Here is a 23,558-nt window from a genome sequence, read left to right on the forward strand (position 1 = left end):
TTCAGACTTTGGCTAAAACTCAAAACTTTATGCTTCTCAGCTGCATTTCGCAAAACTCTCACTGCTTAAACTGCTCCAGATTAAATTATCATTATAAATGTCACCGAGTTGCCTAAGTTGTTTTTATTGCAACAACCACTCCAGACATTCATGTTTTCATATGCAGTAGCCTGAAATCCATAAACACTACACCTTGCCTGATCATTTGTGAATATAAACTTAAGTGTTCCACAAGTGTGACTACCACCTGTTTTCTGATAAGAGATCTCTGGTGTTTCTCATTCCTTTCCTCAGTGGATAACTGATTAGCCAAGCTGCTGCAAGTCCTGACACCTGTGTACTTTTAATTCTTAAAAAAAACAGGAGCAGTATGCTTTCCCCATTCTCTGACTCCCCAAATCTCACCGCATTTCTCCAGCCCCCCCCCGAAACCAAACATGGGACCTTAGCAAGGTCACTGGAGACCAGGGCTCAGAATGACCCCATTACTTTTAGTCACTTCGGGCCTCCCCGGCCTGCACCGAGGCCCTCGGCTGTCCCGACCTCCACTTGCTCCTGCCTGTTCCCTGCCAGAGCACTTCTTCCTTTCACAAGTTCCTCTCAGCTTGCCCTGCGATCTCTCTTCCCCGTAGTTTTTCGAACTATCTTGTCTTCCAGAGCATCAAAGCCCGGAGCCCCTTCTCTCGGAGGCAGCTGCGCCACCTTCTGACTCCCCCTGTGCGAGGCCCTACAGAAAGGGGGGATGTGACGAGACGCCGGCCTGCCCCTTGCCGCTTCTCCTCGGAAAAGGCGAACGCGCCATAAGCTGAGGAGGCCCGGTGAGAGCGGAGCCGTTTCGGCTGGGCGCCGGGTACCTGGCGCACTACTTAAAAACCAGGCCTGAGAAGCAGCGTGTCCTCCTTCACCCTCCGGCCACGCTGCCGCTCCCCGCCCGCGGCCGGCCCGGCCCCCCACCGCGGGGACTCGTTTTCCCTCCTCCGCGGCCCCGGGGAGCCCCGGGCCGGCCCCAGGAAGGGGTTCCCGGCCTGGTGAGGGGAGAGCGCCCGGCCTAGCCCTACAGCGCGCACAGCCATCCCCCCCGGTCCCCAGGCGGCTGGTGACAAGCGCCATGAACGCCGCCCTCCCATTGGCTCTCGGGCTGGCAAAGCACGGCCAATCACGGCTGGGAGCGGAGCGGCTCGCCTCCCCCCGCTCCTTCTGCCAGGCCGCCCCGCGGCGCGGAGGGGGCTGGGCCGCCAGCGGAGGCAGCGTCACGTGACCTTCTGTTTACATCCTCTCAGCTGTTGGGGCCCCTCCCCCCCGCCCTCTCCTACACCAACACAAACGGTGGCGGCGACCCGCGGGCCCCTCGGACGTGGGGGCCGGGGCGGGTAACGCCGAGGACACGCTGCTCTCCGCTTGCGCCGGCTCCCCCTCCCTCGGCGACTGCCCCCGCTGTGCTCCGCCCCAGCGACCGGAGCGCTCTCCCGCTGCCGGCGTACCCCCCAGCCCAGGCAAGTCTCGCCGCCGCTGCCCCGCGCGGGGTCCCGGGCCCGCTGCGGAACGGGTGAGTGTCCCGCGGGGGCCGGGGAGCGGGCAGAGCCGCGCTTCCCGGCTGCGCTGTGCGGCATAAAGGCGCCACCGGCCGGCCGGGGCGGTGGGCCAGCCGGGCGGGGGGGAGCGCGGCCCGCCGGCCCCTGCCCTTCCCGCGCCGCCCTGGCCGCTGGGGTTCCCATTGTCCGCTGGCCCCGCACGCAGGCGCGCGCCCTTCGGGGGCGCGGGGGGGGCTGTTTTCGCGCAGTCGGGACAGGGCGAGGGCTCGCCGCCGCTCCCGTCTGCGGGGGTGGGGGACGGGACCGGGACGAGGAGGGTGTGCGTACACCCTCGGCAGCCAATTCCTCCTGCTCCTCCTCCCGCCGCTCCCCAACCTCCCCCCCCCCCCCCCCCCTACCTCCCGCGTCTTTTCGCTGCCTGCGTAATAAATACTCCCTGGCCCGGAGGGGGCTGGGGAAGAGGTGTTCGGTGTGCTGCCGCGGCCGGGGCAGGCGTGAGGGGACGTGGAGGGGAGGGGAGGGGAGGGGGCTTCAGCCTTGAGATCCGGGCGAGGGGGGTAGAAGCGAGGTGAGGGCAGCGCTCGGCCCCCGCTGCGGCTCTGCGCCCTGCCTCCTCCCCGTGACGGCTGGCGTTTCTGCCTTTGAGGAAATGCAGTGAGAGCAGGAGCTTACTACTTTTTTTTTCTTTTCTTTTCCCTCCCCCCTCCTCTCCCGAGTCCCTATAACCTCAGGCTCTTGCCGGGGCTGTGTCTTCCAGGCCAAGGCGTTTTGGGGGAGGCAAAAGGGGGGTGCGAGACAACGTTTTGTTTCAGGAGAAACCTACGGGCTAAGGAGGGGTATTTCCCCTTTCGGAGGGGAGGTGTTGCGGCAGCAGGGAGGGGAAAACACTTTGTTTGCATAAATAAAGAACGCAAAGCGCACGGTAAGTTCCTTTCCGCCCCGCAGGCCGCGGTGGGCAGGCGGCGGGCGGGAGGAGGCGGCTGCCTCTGCCCCCCGCTTTGCCATAAACGCACATTTTGCGTCTGTTTACGTTGTGCTCTGTTTTGGCTGGGAGCAGCGTAAGGGGAGGAGCAGGAACTCGCTCCGGGGCAGCCACCTCCTCCCCTCTCCGCTTTCTTTGTTGTTATCCGTTTGGGGGAGGCGTCCTGGGGTCTCGTCTGTCAGTAGCTGAGCTTGCGGTTAATGTCATTCTTCGGGCCGAGACCTCGGGCCGCCGCCTTCGGTCCGTGTGCAGGTCTGGTGTCCCCTCCGTCATCGCCCTCCAGCCCCTGCCGCGGCAGTTGTCAGCGGCTCACGGCGAAGTTGGAGGAAGGGGAAGGGAGGGCAGAGGGGGAAGGAATCTTGGCATTTATTTGATACGCAGTCAGCAAGCAGCCTGGGCCTGCTTTGTACAACTGTGTCGTCTTTGACAGCAAAAGGGGAAAAAGAAAAACCTCCTGCGGTTGAAGAGCAGGGGTGTTCATTTTTCTCGGTGGAAGATGAGGGAAAACATCTTTAGGGTCTGTGTGAGAGAAGAGATGGAAGTACCGAACTACTGCAGTGTGTGAAGAATGCTTGTGTCCTTGCAGTACTTACTAGTGCCCGTGTAGCTACTGTTCTTCCAGTGGGTATTTTTTCACTCCTGTCAAGTAAAGGTCAGGCACAGTTGAACTGCAGACTTTAGGAAGGAGGTAAGGTTTCTTCTGATCATTTAATCTTCCAATCTAATAATGATCAGTAAGGTTTGATACATGTACAATACAACACAAGTAAAGCTAGTCAGCACATGAATGAATTCATGAGGATACCCAATCCCTCTTCACAGTATGCCCTCTGTATTACAGGGTATGTGTTTAATATGCAATACACAAAAAATTGAATGCTTAAAGTTAGTAAATGATGAGATGCATTGTGAGAATGCCTTTGTAACCATAGTTCATTATTCTTACAAATGAATCATAATATGCGTGATACATTCCCCCCCCCTTGTCTTACTCTGGGCAGACTGTCCCTGGAAAGAATCAGGCTTGGATAAATGGAGCTGTCTTCTGCAGAACTTGCCTGATTTGTCGGGATTTTTTAAAAAATATTTTGGATGTGTAGGTGGACAAATGTGTGAAATACCTATTGGTATTTTAACTGCCTTTGGGTGAATAAATATAATGATAGGAATGTAAAAAGTATGCAAGTGAGAGCAGAGGGCCACAGTGAGGGCTTTGGAGATGGACACTTAGCCAGATGTTCTTTACAACAGTCAGTGTTCCTCAGAATGCAAGGAAAAACAATTGGATGTTGTTGAGAGGTCTGCAATGAGGAGAATGTCATGAAATCACAGAAACAGAAAAAAGTATGTAATACTAGACAGGTCTGGACAGCCAAATGTTATCACTAGGTCTGTGTAGGATTAGGTTCCTGCCCTGAATAATCTCTCATCATAGCTTTGGTATTGTTGTAAAAGTCTGCCTCTCCTAATTGGCTTTTTCTCTGGGTTTTCTTAGTCTAATCTCAGACTTTGTGTTGTGACTTGCTTTAGATATTTGACCAGCCAGTTTCAATTTTGAAGTACTCTATTTGTAAATTTAGGAGTCTTGCTGGTTTTTGTCCTGATCTTGGCTGATTGGTGACTGCTATTGCTCAATCTTCTGTTTGTCTGTCAGTGACTGCCCTGAACTGCAGCAGCTTGTTTTGAAGAGGCTTCTGCCTAATAAGAGATTAAGAATAGGACATGACTGTCACACATGTATGTAGTTTCTCATGCCTGTGCTGGACCATACCAGAACTGTCACTTGGCTCTATTTCTGTAAACTTGAAGTGTGGTTGCTTTGAGATAGGTGTATATTCTGAAGCTAAAGGTAGGCTTAGTTGTGATATCAGTGCAGGTGGAAGTCTCTAAAGAGCTTGTTGCCTGTGACATTTTAGTTTTTTTAAACAAACTTGGAAGAAGAAACAATAACAAAGATGAAGTTCCTACTGCAACATGTGGCTAGTAATATGGTCTTCCCCCCCCCAAAAAAAAGATGCTCCCAAAACAATACAGTAAAGGTAATTTTCCCATGCAGTGTTCCAGGAAGATTTATTTTAAAGAGTTCCCCAAAACATTAAAAGCAATTCTGAAATAGGCAATATTGGAATGCTCATCCCAGTCTTTAGTGCATAGTGAGAAATAACTGAATACAGTAATTGTTTCTGGATGACAAGTGTCTTTACACATACCTGTTCATTTCCTGCCTTGTTCCCATTTTCAGCAGGAATGTTGCGGAGTTCTGCTATTTCACCCTGCTGAAATGAAAGTGATGCACTGTAGCTGATTATTAATTAGCTCTCCATGTAAGAAAAGTGCCTTGAAGTCTACAGCACTTGGCACTCTTGAATGCAAGCATCACTGAATATTATCTCATTTATTTTACCTACTTAAAATGTAAATTCCTCAAAGCAAAAGTGGAAGGAATATATGTGCCGTCTTTTTTTGCAAATGTATAATCAGGTCTGTGACTGGCTTAAGGCATGCCAGGAATCTTCTGGAACAATGAGAAGTTGATATGTATGCTTCATCTTTTCCAACCAACTAATGTGGATTTTTTAGATAGAGGATTCTTTGAGGAAGTGTGATCACACTGTTCCACTTCTTTCTTTTACTGAGTTCTAGGAAGTAAGGTGTAGTAGTTTAATTATACCCATAACATGTAATATACATTAAAACATCAGGCAATAACTACTGCGTTCCAGTTCCTTTGGGACTTCTTTGTGTGTGCTGGGTGTCAATGAAAGCCTTCAGGCCTGCTTCATGCAAGCTCTGAAAGCGGTTGCTGCTGCTAAGTTCAAGAAAATTGCGCTGACTTCTGGGCCTTGAAGAAAGGATAGAATCTGTAGCAACTTGGGATGCTAAGTATAATTTTTGGCAGTACTGAAAGGTTAGCTGGCTGCCATTCCGGACAGTAGTGCTTGATCTCTGTCCTTTTTGTCCTGATACATCGTGCCAACTTCATGTTTCAGAATTAGTGTTGCTACTGCAAAGTTGACAGTGATGTTTACTAATCACAAGTAGGTTAAAATCCTGATGAATGTATGTGTGTGGATTCTTGTTAAATGTGCTCCTGATCAGCAGTTTACTGAAAACATTGAAAGTAAGAAGTAAAAGTAAAGATGTCTTTAAAAATGTCAGTTAGGACCAAGAAACTTATTTCTGAGAACAAAAAGTATTTGAAGTTTTATCTAGAGAGCAACTGTGGGGTCCATCATTGGTACTTTGTGACAGCAGTTGGTATATGGCTTCTTGTTAATTTTCAGTCCTTTACATTGAAGCTTAAAAATATAAAATGTCCTTCATTGTGAGGAGAAAACACTGGTTTGGAAGTTATCATAGAGCAATTAAAAAAAAACTAATAGACAAACCCCTCAAACTCCACAGCCCTTAAAATAGTTTAGATGTGACATCAGGAGTCACCATGGTAACTCCCAGGCTACAGATTCTGGTGTATTCTCGTGTGGGAGAGTTCTAGTGTGGAGGTGACTGTGGAGAAGGAGTAAACTGCTCCTTTGGTTAGAGGGCTGTCTTGTGGTAGAAAAAAGCTTGGAGCCCGCTGCTTAGAAGATGTGTTTAATGAAGGCTGATTTGGGAGTTCTGGCTTTGTTTTGTTCAGTACAAGTGCAGAACATGGAGTTCTAAGAGTTGCGTGGAGTTGGAGATCCAAGATATTAGGAGTGTTGTTAAGGTGACATGAAATACTGAGGCTTAAAATTTCTCTCAAGCATTGCATTTTGCTCCAGATTTTTCTCACAGTAGTATTTGCTCAGCATACAGTTGCAAAACAAATGCTGAATTTGGATTTGCAGTGTTTCTAAGATGTAAAAGGCAGATGGAGTTAATGATCAAAAACTTGTCAAAACCCGCTTAAAACTAGGTTTATAAAAATAATTTTAAAAACTAATAGGCTTAGAGCAAGTGGCTTGATAGCGACATGGACGGTTTGGAACCCTGCATGAAGGACATTTATTTGAAGGTACTGTAGGGCATCTGAGTTGTCAGTATGGAGCTGTTAGATGCGAGGTAGTATTTTCTGAAGGCTTACATTTTTCAGAGGTTAAAAAATAAAAGATGAAGCAGGATAAATCGAAGAGGTAGCTGAACAGTTAGAGAAGGGGCAGCCTTTGCCTTTGTTGCTAACATGCATCCTGTACTGTAGATTGTATGTGCTTATATACACACAGAATACGTGCACAACCAACCGGCTGCACAGTAGCATAGTGACCGAACAGGATCTCTGTCCTAAGAGGTTTTAGAACCTGGTGATGACAGACTGCCCATTCACTTCTGGTTACAAGTCAGTGTCTCCACGTTCATTCTTTTGGTTGCTTATGAGTCTTTTGGCTGATGATGCCTTAACTTTTATCTGGTTGCTTTTCCAGTCCCTACTGTTGGTTCTTTCAAAGGACACATCCCTCAGTTTTATGTGGTTTGTGTTCTGTCTGGGAGTCTTAAATCACACAACAGCAGCAGCTGCTCTTGCTTATTTGCAGTGAAGCAAGGACAGGATATGGGCAGGAGAGTTTTCTGTTGTGTTACTTAAATCTAATTGTTGCTGTATCATGGGCCAAGTAGCCTATAGTTTCCGTGTGCACCTAAAATAGCACTAGAGGGTCTGTGTTTATGTACCTGAGTCACATTGCAGGTATCAAAGGCTTGCAGTTACTACAAAAACTTTCCTTTGCATGATTTCTAAATAGATAATGCTTATTAAAGCTGTCAGTAATCATGATTATTTCTTCCTTCTTTAACAATTGGATTGTTAAAGTCTTAAATGATAGGTGCATATTCCTAATAGCAAATTAAGCAATATTGAAAACTAATCTTGAAAGCATTTCAGGATGACTAGCAACAACTTTGTGGTACTGGCTAATGTTCCACCAGGAGGCATCTAACTGTCATTGGGAAGATTCGCTGCTACACACACCCCCCCCCCCCCCCCCCCCCCGATGTCTACAAATATTTTTATAGTATTAGCAGTAGGAGTTAGAGTTCTTATGCAGTAGTGGTTTAAGGTGTAGTGAAAGGCAGTATGCAGTAATACAGTAGACACAAAACATAGGCATTCCTTAATGTAACTATTCAAAGTATGTTTATTGATACTATCCCTAAAGCAAAACAAACAGCATTTGCTAACAGTTCCTGTTGTCTTCAGGAGCAAAGGGGAGCTAAATTATAGAGTTGAGACATTTTATTTATTCATATTAAAAAAAAAAATATACAGAAAAGCTGCTTCTCCAAAAAGAGATACCTGCATCAATGTATGGCTTCCATAAGTGAAGTGATAAAAGTCTTTGGAATTGTTTACGGTAATAGTCAGCTAGTAAATCATAGCCAGCGACTGATATGTCTGTGGTGTCCCTGTCCCAAATGAAAGGCTTGATTCCTATAAATGGTTGTTTTAATGTTGAAAGAGGAATTGGGACCATGTGGTTGGGAGAAAATAATAACTGGTTACTATTCTGAGAATTTGTTTTATTTCTGTAGCAGATGTTTTCAGCTGCTATTCAGGAATTACCATGTGGTTTTCTTGACAGATATTTGAAAGAAGGCAACTAATACTCCTCAACCCAGTCAGGACCACTGTGCTATATAATGGTGTATGTATCAAAGTTAAAAAAGAGAGTTGGAGCTACTGTCCTGGCAATCATATTTTTCAGCACAATTGTTACTGCTTGACAGGTATGGCTACAATGTATGCAAATTAGCATTGCTGAAAGAATGAACTGTGAAGTTCACTGAAGTAGATGCTTATTTTCAGCAAACAAAGTAAAAGGTTAATATTCCTGCAGTACTGATAATTTCAAGTTATCAGGAATGCTGTATTTCTTCTTGGACATCAGTTTACCATGAAAGGATTTGATTTCTGTCTGAAAATCTTTGCTTGAGACTCATGAAGTTCTTGTTTACTCTTGTTGTTTGTGTTGGATTCTGGTACATGGGGTTTTGCTGGCTCTTGTTAGGCTGGGGCATGTGGTCCTGCTGTTTATTTGCAAAACTCTTGCCTTTACCCTCTTGAAAATGAACTGTTGTTTTGTTCCCATTCAGTGTAGTCACCTGCTGTCTGGTTTCTTAGCTTTGCTGTGTTCTTACTTCAGGAAGCTCTAAATGACTGTAGTCAGGGTCAGTGAAACTGGAAGGACACAGAAAAGTTGACTTGCTGAGTGTCTTTAACTTCTGCTGAGCTGACAGTTGCATCATTATAAATCCCATAGGCCTTAGTCTCTGCTTATTTACTTCAGTTAATTATGCATTCACTATGACTAAGACTCATTAGTGCTGAACTTCCTGAGATTCTGTGATGTTTTGTGGAGTAATTCAGTTGTCAGAAAAAGTCAGCGTAGGATTTGACTCCTCCATTCTGGGATGCTCTGGGAGTTGTTCATGATATAACTACAGCATGTTATGTGACTGTAGCAGCCTCTTGTGTCACATCAGTAAACTACACTTCTTTCAGGTGAAAACCATTTGCTTTGTGTGGCTGGAATAAAAACACTGCTGGGGTAGGATTATGGGGATGAAGGTACGCTTATGCTGTACAGGTGCATAGTTGCTACATAAGCAATGATAAAAGGTTCTCAGCTTCCATTTCTTGGTGAAATACTTGTACGAATGACTTGACATGGTCACTGAAGCTTTCCCAGCTGCTCCAAATTCCCTCCAGACCACATGTGCTGTTTGTACTGTAAGCAAGCCATAACTTTGGAGCCATATTTGCAGTAGTACCTGATTCATACCTGAAGACAAAGAAAAACAATAGTGCAGAAACATTTTCAGGTTAAAAATGTGCTTGTATTTTAGTTTTGGCTTTTAAAGAAGGCCTATAAAGGGTTTTGTTCAAGTATTTCTGGTTCTTAGTTTAGGTATGCATGGCCCCAGGTTCAGCCAGTAGTGAGGCTAAGCACGTATTCTCAGTAGCACACACATACATGTATTCACGGATATGAATATGTGGTTGGCTGCCACATCAACACAGAAAACACAGTGGTAATGCAAGCGCCAACAGTGCTAATGGCTTTTCTTGGGTGGTCAAGCAGCATGTCTGCTAGTGGCAGACACATCCATGCATGTATGTATGTAGTATGGATCCTTCCAGTTACTGGGTTTAGACAATCATTCTGCCCTGAAACTGGCCCTTTGATATCCCCCATTGTCTCTTGCACACACAGTCATGCTCAGCCACCAATCCCAAACACCACAGCTTCTCCAGGACCTCACTTGGACCCTCTTTTGCCCCAGCAGCCAGCTCCTTCCATGGCCTTGCTCAGACAGTCTGCCCTGTCCCTGGCTCCCACGCCATGCTTCCAGTTTGCTGGCTGGTCCAGTTTGGTATCCTTGTGATCACACCCTGACCTGAAAAAAAAAAAAAGGCCTCCTTCGATGGCACCCTGGGCACTGTGGTCTTATTTCACTTGTCACCTAGGTGCACATGTACACTGAACAGAGCCCGAAGAAGAGAGTTACAAAAGGAGGTTAATGGGCAGGCAGGATAGACAATGGTGATTTGGGGAGAGCATAGCTGGATGTGCATACTTATCTGTAGCTAGTTTACAGGTGACCTATCCCTCTTGTCAGCATAGCCCTGGTTTTCCCACACTTGTTCCTCCCCAAGCCGATTTGATCCCTCACTTTCCCCACCTTTGGGTCCTCCCCTAAACATCCCATAACAGGACTTACGCCTTTCCCCTGCACCCCATGATAAATCTGGTACCCCTATAAGCAGCCACACTTGTCAATCTGAAAAGTTCCCTGGAGAGGCCCTGTGGTGGTAGGGATGTGGGGAGAGCTGATGGTTCTCTTGGGATAGCCCTGGGAGCAGCTGGGCCGGGGTATTTAGGTGGATTCCCACACACACAAGTGTGCTTCTCTACTCCTTTGTGTGTAGAATAGCTTTTTATCCTGTAACCTGACAGGGTTAATTTTGATACATGCTGGCAAGTAATCTGTTTAATCATTTACAAGCCCAGTTGAAAATTCATGATAGAAGTTACTGGCTGGCCACAGAGGTGTGAATTAAAGTGATACTGTTATGAAAGCAATACTTTGAAATGTTACCTTGAAGTAGGGTATTTTAATAGCAACAGGGAGAATGCTGGAATGGTTGCATAAAACTTTGTGGAGCAGGCTTTGGTAACAGGCTGTGGTAACTGTACTAATGCTGTAACCTTTTAAATTGTAAAATAAGGAGTTGATTCCCCCCCAGCTCCCCCACCGGATGACTTGCATTTGTGGCTGCTTTGGTAGTTCTTTTAAACAGATTTAGTTCATACTTGCTTTGTACATATTAAAAGTTTTGATAAATCATCCTTTCCTTTGGCAAGAACCATGAAAGGATAGTTAATATGTTTTATGTAAAAGTAGGCATTGGACATCTTGAATGATTGGGATTCATGGACAAGGTCATGTCATTTTAGGGTATGCTGTTTATGGATTTATGTCTGGAGAATGAGGCAGATGATGACATGAGCCTTAAAAGTCAAGGCACTTGGAGATATGCAGGATTTGGGGATTAAAAAGAGCAGTTAGGTGCAAGTAGATATCCATTGCTTGCTTTGACAAGGTAAAAGTAACTGTTAGTGTGAATGTGTTTTAGTAAACAAGTTACATTTGAAGAAGTTGGTGAATCTAGTGTGATGCTTCTGGAAGATTGCATCAGCAAAAGAATTTTCTGCCATGGTTCTGAGGAGAGGAGTAGGTACAGGAGTAGGCTTTACTCGTTCTCCCTCTTGAGGATTGCAGGCCTAAGTAATAAAGTAACTTCAAAACATACTGTGTTAAGGATCTCGTAAACAGGACTTGAATTTTCTTAAAATTTTATTGATTTAGCATCTCATAAGAAGAGGACACATAACAAATAAAATTTGAGATCCTGAGACTGTGGAAGTAAGCATTTTGATAAGACGGTATTAAAAGTTGTTTATGCTGTGATTATAGCATGCTGTTTTGATGCTTTTAGATATATTTCTAAAGATCAGAAGACCAAAAGGTTTTAGTGCACTTGGAGCTTGATAAAGTTGATCGGTATTTTTATGTTTTATTTGGGCCTGGTTTTGGGTGTGTGTTTTTTTTGGTTGTTTTTTTTTTTTGTTGTTTTTTTTTTTTTTTTTTGTAGAGACTGCAGTAAATGCATAGCTCTAAGATGAGGTTTCAAGTGTCAGGAATGTAACTATCTTCTATTTTTACACTTGACCTCATTTCTATTTTCGTTTGCTAAAGGCAACAGGCATATGTTGTTCTGTTGCTGCTGAAAGTGAGTTACTTAAATAGCTTATTATGTGCAATAAGGTTTTGAATTTTAGCACTGGCTGAAACAGTGAATATTTTGTCACAGGCCACATTCCCCCTACTCACAATTACATGAACTGTGACTTGATCTGCTTAAGAACTATAGCTGCAGAAGCTACATTTGTGGTAAAAGGTTAGGAAAGCCTGTTTCAGTTCCTCTACTACACCAGCTTTGTATTTCACTATAAAAGAGGATTCTCCTGCTCCCCTCCTCCAGCTGTTTCTGGTTGCTCTCTGAAGGTGGTACTGAAAGTAAAGGAGCATCCTATTTTACTGTGGTTTGATACCTTCTGGTTGCCACAAACTAAATTATTAAGCATTTTCTTTCATGAAGAGAAACAACTTTTGTTTTAAAAATTTTGACTGTTTGGCTTGTTTTTCATATCAAGGTGTCTTAGTTGGCTTATGATCAGGGTAATGTTAAAATTTGCAGAAATGTGTATTGTTTGTATGCCTTTCACCTTTTCAGGCTAAAAAGGATTAGATATTCCAGAAGTGTGGTGGGTTTTTTTTTGTTTGGTTTGGTTTTATTTTGTTTTTTAAACACATCTCTCCACAGCTCTTCTAATTGTTACTATTTAACTGTTACGGCCTATATAAACCAGCTTGAAATGAGTATTCTCTGTTAAATACCCCTGTACAAAGCCATGTATTGTGGCAATGGGTTTTGCAGCTGGGTCACACTCTAGCTCACTAATTCCTGTGAAGTATGTGCACAGACAGCAGTTTCTCTTCTGAAAAAACAGGTGCATGATACAGACTCAGTGAGTACAGTCATCCGTATGTATTAAGCATCACTGATTCATATCTGTCATATGAAGTCCTGCTGTTTTAGTCTTGCCAGTGAACAAGTTGCTATTACCTGGTACCTCCTGTTTCTGTAGGTCTGTTAGGCCATCTAAAGAAGCTTCTGATCTTTCTCCTTTCTTACAGCCAGTCCGTGATAAAGCAGTACTCTTTGACTGGTTATACTGGAGAGACTTAAAATAGCTGTAGCATGGGAACAGACAGAGCTGTAGGCATACCTCTCAGGAGCTGAGACCTTTAGAAAGTGTGGTATAAGGGAAAGCCTGGTTCTTTCATGGACGCTGCTGTCAGAGAGAGGATAGGGGGTTCGTCTGTATGTTGGACATTGGGCATTGGGCTAAGCTGACACCCTTTGCTTATCAGATGTTTCAGTGGAACTTCGAGGGGTCACTAAGCCATCTTAAGCTTTTGAGAGATGAAACTATTTTATGCAGTGTCTTACAAACAAACTCCACCAAATGTTTTGGACTGTTGTGGGTAGAGAAGCAATATTGAGCAAAAAGAAACAACTATAGTTGATGGGATCCTATAGGACACGGGTCCTCAAACTATGGCCCGCGGGCTGGATACAGCCCCCCAGGGCCCTCAATCCGGCCCCCGGTATTTACAGACCCCCCCCCGCACCCCCGCCCCCCCCCCCCCCCCCCCCCCCCGCCGGGGTTTGGGGGGGAAACCAAGCAGCCGCAGATGACTGCCTGCCACTTCATCTGCACGCCAGCCCCCTGGTTAAAAAGTTTGAGGACCCCTGCTATAGGACATGCAGAATTGGAGCAGAGCCAGTGTTTATTCACTCATAAAGGTATACATATAACCTCTTGAGATGTAATCACCAGTTTGCATATAGCTAACCACTAATGGTAAGCAACAGACAGGCAGCTGTTTTTTTGTTGACATTTTATCAGTGTCCTGTGGAAAAATCATGCCATGCTGCTCTAGTCAAGTACGATTACCAGGAACTGTGTAGTTCCACCACTCAAACTGCATCATACACTGACATACATTTCAGTTATTGTCATTGTCAGTCGGGTATTGCAGACTTCTGTTAGTAGCTAACACTGCTCTCTGAAACTATTTAAATCAGAAATTTTTTTTAAATCCTGTAAGCAGTAGCACTGGACTGACACATAGCAAATGGTACTTCCATGGTTCTTCTGATGATACTAGCTAACAGTATCTTGCTGCTTTGGAAAATTATTTTCAGAGCACTAGAGAGGCAGGTTTTTTTATCAGCACTTCTGTTTACCTGCTTCAGAAAATGAGGAGGAGCTGGCTTTGGGGACTGAGCAGCAACTGGTTGTTAACACTGTCCATCAGTAATGGACAACCTCTTTATGCATGACAGACTAACCTCTTCTGCACCAGTAATAATGTCAGGTGCTTAAAATCTCACGAGAGTTATGCAAAGATGGGCTAATCAGAGTATTCGGAGCTGTTTATCATCTCATCAACCTCATCCATGGAGGCTTTCTCATTTTACAAATCAGAGTATTTCTTAACAGAACATTTTTTGGCACATACTGGCTAAATTAAAACTTAATGGAAATTAGATAATAGTAGACTCTTTTAAGAGAGGGGAGTGTTTCTATGCTTGGTCCCAATTTAAAGGTCTTTGTAACATGAAAGTCAACTAGATTAAAAATGTAGGTATGCAAATCTCAAAGATGTCATGTATTTGAGGTGGAAGGTAAGGGGGAAAATAATTTTGTGCAGATGACCAACAGATTTTACCTAGTGATTAATGTCAGAAGACTAGGGCAGTGAGACAGCTTTCCTGTCTCTCAGCAGGGAGTTTTTGCAGGATATAATTAAGAAAGGTCAGTTAGTGGCCCAGAGGACATTAGGAAGTGAATACTGAAGCTGGGTCTGTGGTGACCATAGTGACAATTACTGGAGAATTACAAGCACAGCTCTAAATAGAGACCACTGCTAAGGACTTGCTCTCTGAGGGTGCAGGGCTGCTTTAGTACTTGGTATAGATCTACACCTTTAAGTTCCAGAAATTATCCTGCACTCTAGGTTTCACCCCAGTATGGCAAGCTACACATCTAGCTATCCCGGGTGGAAATGGTGAGCTGTTATTTCCTTGTTTTGAAGTAAGCATTCAGAACATATTTATGCAGTGTCACAAGTAGGAGACTTTGAAGAATAAACTGCTTCTGAAATTTAGCTCAGCTTTGCAAACATTTTTGGTTGCCCAGATTTTAAGCAGTGAGGAAAACTAAGTCAGGATGTGGTGTTAAGCTACACATTACAAGTTCCATCCAGGAAATACGTAGGATTCTTGGCTTTGCTTTGTAATAAAAGGTAATGAATTTTGAAGTCTTTGTCATCATACCTGAAAACAGGTCTGGCATACAGAACTGGTATATAGAAAATATTATTTTCAGCATTTAGTCCTTGCCATTGTGTGAAGAGAGTAGATAGAATTTCAGATGAGAAAAACAAATCCAGTACAGAAGAAAATAGACTGAGAAAGGAATGTATCCCAGTCCAAAAAAAAGGAAAAAAAAAAGTGTTTATATTTTCCTCTGGGTATACAACCAACAAAATTCTATGTTGGTTTACTATTTTTTACTTCCCATGAACTGTCTGCATTCGAGAAAAAAAAAAAGGTAACATAAAAGTCAAAAGGTTTAGTGGGCATTCAGCAGGGTTGGTCTAGAAATCATGCCCTTGTGTAACTACCAAGGTTAAGATCACTCCATCATGAAGTCTGTGCTGGTGTGCTTGTCACTGCTCACATCTGTGGAGTGCTATAAGCTTCAACGCATCTTCTGAGAGAAATGCAGCACCATGTATGCTGCTTGGTGTGTTCAGAGTGACTGGAGGTGGAAGAAGAGTGAGAACAAGCACGCACCTGGAATCTTGTATAAACAGCTGTTGAAGGCCTAAACAGGAGGATCAGGGCTTAACCTTACATCAGACTTGACAAACATTTTCTACCCAAGTAGGTCAATGCAATTCAGGTTAACACAGTAGTTGTAGCCGTTTACATTCCTTAACGTTAATCCTGTGGTCTGTTCCTTGTTCAATTGCAGTATTACAAAGAACCCTGAAGTATGCTTTGTGCAGTGCATTACATTGGAGAGCTGACTGTACTTGTTTTTTTACTTGTTTATGTTTGACTTGAAAAGCTTCTTGAGATGATCCACGGAACAGTAGGTTTGGAGTGAATGTTTTTGAGTGAGACAAGTCTAGAGTATAGACTTCAGAAACGTGCAGTGTTTCCCTTAAGGCACAGAGTAGGATGTTACTGTATCCTGAAAACAAGTTTTCCTCCCATCTAAACTGTTCGATGTGGCAAAACAAATAGCTGTGGAAGAGAAGGCAGTTTGAGTAGCAGCTAATTTTCCAAAGCACTTAGATGTTTTATTGCCTTTAGTAGCAGTTTAGCAGTGAGACATATATGTATGAAAGATTAAAAAAAAGTTTCACAAGGCTTCATTCTGAAATACCTCTGTCCCACACTCTATTCTGATTTTTGTGGTCACCTACAAAAAATTTGTAGTTCACTCCAGCACACAGTTCATATTTTGGTTTTCTCCAGCCTTTACCTGGTGAGGCTAATGTTAAAATTCCTATTTTCCTTTCAGATAGTAATCAAGAGGCCTTGCTGAAATCTTACACTCGGCTCAGCTCTGCAGTTTGGAGTTAAATTTCCTCTTGTGCAGCACAGTTACAGTACCTCGGAGGAAAGGGGAAGCTAAACTAAAAATGGAGTCCTTTTGTTGTAGTAGTCACTGGATGGGGTAAAGACAGGCAAAACATCATCTGGAGTTCATCATGGCTGCAGGAGTGGCATGAATTGAGTCTGAACTGAAGCAGGTCTAACACTTGGTTGGTGCCCAGGAAACTTCAAATTTCTGCTGATCAGAGTGGTGTTGCTGACTTTTGCCTTGAGTAAACAGAACTGTGGACTGAAGTGTTTTAGGCCCGTGTATGCCTTTGTGGTTAACTACCTCCTATTGCCAGTCACAGACTATTAGTTCTGGGGGAAACTTATTAACTGACTCCTGTGTCTATATTAATGCCTAGCTCAGTGGCTTATTGGTATCTCTTGCCTCTCCTCCCCTCTGGGGTAAGGTTCACCCAGCAATTTTGTTTGAGTAAACATCTATGAGTTTAAAGTAATGCATCACATTCTTGATTCAGTGTGGTGTGATGTGCTGCAAGCTGGTACCTTAAGGAAAATAGTTCTGAGAAGAAGACTTGAAATATGTCTGATCCCATTTGTTATATTTTCTCTTCTATTTTTCATCCTTTGAAACAAAAGAAGAGTCAAGTTAGTAGGCATGTATTTTTCAGGAGTCAGCTATGTGGAGTCAGGACATGTCAGCATTAAAAGATAGTAAATTGTAAGATACTTAACATTGTATGTATTTAGCAAAGGTGAGGTTTTGCCTGTAAAATTCACTGGATGCATTGCTAGCATTCTATTTAATCTGTATTTAAGAGTGTACAAGTCATTAGTGACCTAAGGGATTAACTTGAAGTACACGTGTGTTTTTAAAAATTCAGCAATGTGCAAAACTTGTGTCCCTTTGAGAGCTGGCAAAAAAACCTTCTCAAACCTTACATCTGATTATTAACATTGGAGTAAGAGTTTTGCATAGCATGTAAAATACACTCAAATTGTCAGTACTTTAGATTCACATAGCACCTATGTGAACCCCTGTGCAATTAATGTGGTGATAAATAAAAAAAAAACAACAGAAATTATTTATAAGGAATTCTAGTAAAATTAGTTAGAAGTTAAGTCAGAAACAGGTCAGAGGTGTTGTGATACAGTTATGTGGATTTTTACAGAAATTGGGCAGTGTGTTGAATTTAGTTTTTAATGCACGTATAAGAAACTTCAAGATAGTGTTCCAACTTGTAAAAATAAATTCATAAATAGTGTGGAATGAGAAACAGAGGTTTTTAAACTGTACTTGGTTTTAATTAGTGATTATTTTTTTTATTGAAAACTATATTGAATTTAACACTTAAACTACAATTTCTGTTGGCTTCTGTATTCCAAAGATTCCCAAGGCTAAAGGCAATTGCTGCATTTTGTTAATTTTATGCCCCCTTCCCTTCCTTCCCGAAACTTCTATGCTGCTTGGTGTAATAAGCATCAGGAATGCTGCTTGTGCTTTTTGTGAACTGCGTATGTTTCATTTTACATATTGGTGAGCTTCACAGGATGTATTCTGTGAGTTTTGCAGCTAAGTAGCAAGTTTTATCATAGTATGCTTTGTTGTCTTTGTCCTGGGTCAGCTGTCACAAGGAAGTTTTGACTAACTTACCTTTTTCTTTTTTTTTTCAAGCTGTACTGAAATAGCTTGTGAGTTGGTTTCTTTTGTGTGTTTAAAATAGTAGAAAATGTGTTTGACTTCACATATCTGTTGCCTGTGTTAGGAGCAAGTAATTGTACTTCAGGTGAAAGCTTACAATTGTAAAAGCATAGGAGAAAAGTAAAATATGAAAAGATACTTCTCTGCAGCACAAGAAGGGATTTTTCAGGAAAAGATCTATTTCTTTAACTTCCTAGGGTGTTTTTTGTTTTTCTTTGACAAATAACTTTCCACTTGAGTAGCATTTTTGCTTACCTTTAGCTGTACAGTCCAGCGTTAGAGCATCATAGTTGCTTTTGGTCTGCTTTCATTAATCAAGATATCTAAAAAGCAAAACAATATCACTGTCTACCTAATGTCACCTTTTCCAGCCAGGGGCAGTACATCGAGTAAGGGGCAACCTTTAACGGCCCTTCCCCACTAACTGCTCAGTTCAGATGTGTCAGAGTCCCATCCTTGAGAGAAGGCTCTCAGTTTTTCTCTCCTACTTCCCACAGTGTCATGCTGTGTACCAGACCTTTTCTGGTTTTGCCTTGAGATTCTGCATGATGACTGTTAATAAAGGTGAAACAATTGTTGGGTGTCATCAGTAGAAAATCTTGTGATACTTTAATAACTTTAGCTGTCAGATAATACCAAGGACGTAAAATTACAAAATACCTGAAAAGTTAATTCTGTTTTAGTATAGCAACTGTGTAGAAAATAGCACGTTATTTATGGGAAAGCAATTTCATGTGAAAGTAGTAAAGACGGTTTTTGATAGGAATTATTCTTGCTTTATTGTATTTATAACTTATAAAAGCTTTATTGTAGCCTTTTGCCGTTTGGTTTCTGTTTCTGCCTGCGCTCCAGTGGGGTGCAGAGAGTCGGTCAAGTTCGCCATCTGCTGGTGCAGGGTGGTGCATGCACTCTGCGGGCGGGGCGCGGAGTGCTGTTTCTCTTTCTCAGATGCAGTAGCTGCATTAGTTTTCCAGAAAGTCAGTTCTTACATTTACTTTTTAGTTAAAATTATTTCCAAAGATACCCCAAGACCATCATGAACTGCTTAGGATAAAGGGATGGCAAAAACTATGCTTTAGTCACTATAGATTATTTAACTTACTGTCATTTCATTCAGTAGTTCATTGAACTTTTAGGTGTGATGCAAGTACAGACAAATGAGCAGGGCTGGAATATTTTTACAAATTATATTTTAATTCAAAAATATAAAAGTCCTCCCTCAAGTTCCACACTTTTGTCTAAACTGTCCCTTAATTTTTTTACAAATAGAAAGGGATGTTCCTGTATAATTAAAAACACACACAGGCCTGCTTACTCTGCTGTAGAACATTAGGATATTGAAGTGTGTTTTCTTTACTTCCATCAAAGGTTTTTTTGCTGGTTGATAATTGTACCTGGTGACTTTCTGCCTCTCCCCACTGCTGCAGAAGGTCAGGGAGAGCTGGTTTTGGCTCAGACAGAAGCACACAGTGAACAGTGGTGAACAGTCATCGCTTCACCCATGATTTTACTAGGGCTGTAGCAGCCCTGAACATTCCCCACCTTCCCCACTTCATTTTGAAGTATGTTTGTAGTTAAGGAGAAGCATTGTGACTATTGTCTGGTAACTTTGAGCTTGCTTGAAATTTTAAACCTAGATATATAATCTTAGCACTGGTACTATATGGTTATTCATCTTTATTAGTGACTTGGTGTTTTATGTTAATAATGCAAAGCAAGGATAAGGAAACACTTGTGTCAGAATTTTAAATGGCAATGAAGTTTCCTTTTTAAGAAGACTGTTTGATGGCCATCTAGGCAGGGGAGGGATAAGAGTTGTACAGCTTTTGGTGTTGGATACTGTAGAAATTTTTTTTCTAAGGAAGAAGGAAATGGCAGGCCAAAACAGATTTCAAAGATTAATGTTGGCTTTCCTTTATTTAGGATTATGTGCATCTTTATATATGCCCTTTCTGATCAGAACTGATCCTTAACAATTTTAGTACGCTTTGATTCTGAGTTTGGTGTTCAGAAGAGTGAATGTACTCATTGGACTACAGTCCAGTACTGTTGCAGCACAAACTAGTAGACTGCAACAAGGCTTTACCAATGGTCAAATTCTGTCTGTGCTGTGTCTCCTTCCTCCAGAAGTCAAACCACGCTGCTGCTCCTCCATCTGACCCCCTTTCCCACAATCCTCAGGGCTATTTAACCACATTATACTTTTCATGCCAGTCCCTCTGCTGCCTTCTCAGAGTCTCCTCATCCAGGGCATGCTCTTTCTTCTCTCTGCTTCTTCCTCCTCTCTCTTCCTTGGCTGCCAAACCTCTTAACAGAAGCAGCCACACCTGCCCCTTGTCTACATCAGCCAACCCACCGCCCCTGAAGCCAGCCCACAGCTGTATGTTATCAATGTTAATTAACCCAGCTTCATTCCTCTACAGTTCCCCCTTTTTTTTCCTTAACATTTCATGCCTTATGTTTTTAGCAATCATCACAACCTTTATACAAATAAACTTTTCTTACAGTCCGGACAACTTGTCCCTGAACTGTTTTTTTCTTCTTAACATTTCATGCCTTATGTATTTAACATTCATCACAACTTTTTCACAAATAAACTTCTCATACAGTCTAGACGATTTGTCCCTGAACTCATACACGTATCCCTTCTTATACAGCACTAATACATTACTCTGTGTCCCAACAAACTTCTCAACGTCCTTGTGGTCGCTCGTTTTGTCTACAACTGGAGACACATTCAACGAGCACATGAACACTGGCAAGAATACCACCAGGCTGAGCAGCAGCAGCAGCAACGGCGGGAGCCATCCGTGGCATCGCACTGCTCCCACGCCTTCCCCCGGCACAGCCATCACCGCTGGCTGGCTGGACCCGCTCTGGACCTGCCACCGCTGCGGGCTGCTGCCATGTCTGGCCATGTACTCTGCTGCTGTCGCCTGTTACCCTCAGTCTCTTAACTCCATGGCTATCAGGCTTCCTTCTCTTTGATCCCAACAGCTCACCTCTGCCGGTGTCTGATCTGGATCCCCAGGCTCTTCCCACCTATCTCAATGTGATCTGGATCACAGGCTGTCCCCCCGCCTGTCTCTGCTACATTGGGCACCGCTGTCACTGCTCAAAACTTCACATGCCCCCTGGCACAGCCATTATTGTTGTCACCGCTCGTTACACTGTCTCACAAGCTAAAGGTCCTGAGGTCAAGCCTCACACAGGGCACCAATTGCCTCAGCACTCTCCAAACTAGCCAGCTGCAACAAGGTCTTTTACCATCACATACCAACACACTCTTCATGCCAGTCCCTCTGCTGCCTTCTCCTAGTCCCTCCTCTTCCAGGGCATATGTTCTTTCTCCTCTCTCTTCATTGGCTCTCAACCACTTAACAGAAGCAGCCACACCTGCCCCTTGCCTACATCAGCCAACCCACCGCCCCTGAAGCCAGCCCACAGCTGTATGTTATCAATGATAATTAACCCAGCTTCATTCTTCTACACAGCACGTGATTGTATTTGCATTCACAAGGATGCTTTTCTTCAGAATCATTGCAGTTTCTAGTTTAATCCTTCAGGAAAATGATTCAAACTCCAGAAGTCTTTGTTTAATGTTGCAATGGGCAAATACAAACACACCAAACCTGAAGTTGCTTGTAGTTTCTGGATGTTTCCATTTATTTTATGGGAAGATTTATTAGTACGGTTTTGATAGAGGCCTGTTAAACATGTGGAAGAGGATTCATTAGTGCTGTAAGAAGGTTCTTCATTTGAAGTATTTAACCATAAAAATTGTGTTGCTGTGATTACCACAATGTAAACTTAGGAACTGCTTCATTCTGATAGCTTAAATGACCTTGGGCATCTGGATTGTGTTTGTGAATTCCTGACACATGAATTTGCACAAAAGCGTATATAAAATAGGCATGTGCTGAGCTGAAGAGGCAGGTGAAATTTTTTTTTTGAGAAATGATATTCAGCAATGCAGTTAGTGGTGAGTGTGTCTTTGGGATTGTTTTTTGGGTTTTGTTTGTTTTCTTTGTTAACTAGGTTACCTAGGATGTGCAAGATTAATGATAGTCTTTTTCTTATTTTGGCTAAGCTGCCTTTGTAATCTATGTTAATGAGCTCACTGTGGGTACTCTATTCATCTAGAAGTGCTGGATTAAACTTCTGTGTGTTCCTTTCTTCCAGTCTTCTATTACCATTTTATTGGTAATTCATGCAACATTAATGGTTTTAACATCTGGATTTTATGAGTTTAGTGATTAGTAACTGCAGATAAAGTAAAGATCTGAAGGAATTATTTCAAAGCAAATAGGCTGTGTAGAATTCATGAAACTTGGTAGTCACTTCAGAGCTGGCAAGCTGTTGAAAACTTCTAGATACTTAAGGAATTTATACACCTGCAGTGAATAGGGCAGGTGGCATTAGGAGGAGTTCAGATACTTAGAGGGGTTTGCTGTGCTGGATCTAGAACAGAAGAATGTGTGGTTGCATATGTACTAGTATTCTAGTGCAGCTGCAAAGTGATCATCTGAGAAACATCTCCTGGATATCACCACTTGCCTGACTCCATATCCCACTGCAGGGTGACTTCAGAGCATGTAAATTTCATATGAAGCTAAGTTGGTACATGCCCCAGCTCCTGTAGCGCATTAGTTCTCAGGATGGGACTAGAGCTACTCCAAAGTTAGTTGCTGTCCTGTCTGTGTCCCTGCCCACCCCCCCCCCCCACCCCCCCACCCCCCGACACATACAATATTGGTGGCAGGTTCTTAGCACTGTAGTGCTTTCAGTGTCTGTGTGAACTCCTGTGCTGCATTGCTTGCAGCCCATGTGGATATACTAAAGCTAAGATGAAAAACATTAGATTGAGTTAAAATCTGAAGAGCAGAATTTTGATTAAATACTAGCTGTCCTGACTCTTTAATAGTTCTACTTTGTAAGTGATCCAATACTAATGATATTTCATCACCCTTTAATTGTTGATTTGTTTCTCTTTTGAAACTCAAGTTATGTAAACATATCTATTTTCTAGGATTCGTTTCTGATGTGCTTCTGAAAGAAGAACTGAGAATCCATTACATACTTACACTTGTGGGAAAATTCTCCTCCTAATGTATTTTGCAAGCTAATTGAATTATCATAGAAATTCAGCATGGGAGGAGCTGTGAGTGCTGGAGAAGACAACGATGACTTAATTGATAACTTGAAAGAAGCTCAGTACATTCGCACTGAGAGTGTGGAGCAAGCCTTCAGAGCAATTGATCGTGGTGATTATTATCTGGAAGGATACAGGGACAATGCTTATAAAGACTTGGCCTGGAAGCATGGAAATATACACTTGTCAGCACCTTGCATTTATTCTGAAGTCATGGAAGCACTGAAGCTTCAGCCTGGATTATCTTTTCTAAATCTGGGTAGTGGAACCGGATACTTGAGTACAATGGTGGGATTAATATTAGGTAACTTGAACAGTTTTATTTTAATACAGTGTTTGTGCATATTTTTAGAAGATTATACAGGCCCTGTAAAACTTTTACTTCTTTAAAAATGACAGTACTATACTTAAAACTGAGTGAGATGTGTTGTTAAAATGTCGTG

The 23,558-nt window shown here is 43.0% G+C and overlaps 1 protein-coding gene across 3 annotated transcripts in view; it reads left to right on the forward strand.

Annotated features, from left to right (window-relative positions):
• Window positions 1-1,272: 1,272 nt before the first annotated feature.
• PCMTD1 (protein-L-isoaspartate (D-aspartate) O-methyltransferase domain containing 1) overlaps window positions 1,273-23,558 on the forward strand; it is a 47,780-nt gene continuing 25,494 nt past the window's right edge. Inside the window, exons 1-2 of one of the 3 annotated variants that reach the window (XM_037378857.1) lie at window positions 1,438-1,546; window positions 22,993-23,419. In XM_037378857.1, coding sequence (XP_037234754.1) covers window positions 23,113-23,419 — 307 coding nt within the window. In that variant the 5' untranslated portion in view covers window positions 1,438-1,546; window positions 22,993-23,112. Of the gene's footprint in view, window positions 1,547-22,992; window positions 23,420-23,558 lie in introns of all 3 variants that reach the window. The other 2 variants (XM_037378858.1, XM_037378859.1) reach the window with 2 other exon arrangements.

Source organism: Falco rusticolus, chromosome 3 (genome assembly GCF_015220075.1).
Source record: "Falco rusticolus isolate bFalRus1 chromosome 3, bFalRus1.pri, whole genome shotgun sequence".
Lineage (NCBI taxonomy): Eukaryota > Metazoa > Chordata > Aves > Falconiformes > Falconidae > Falco > Falco rusticolus.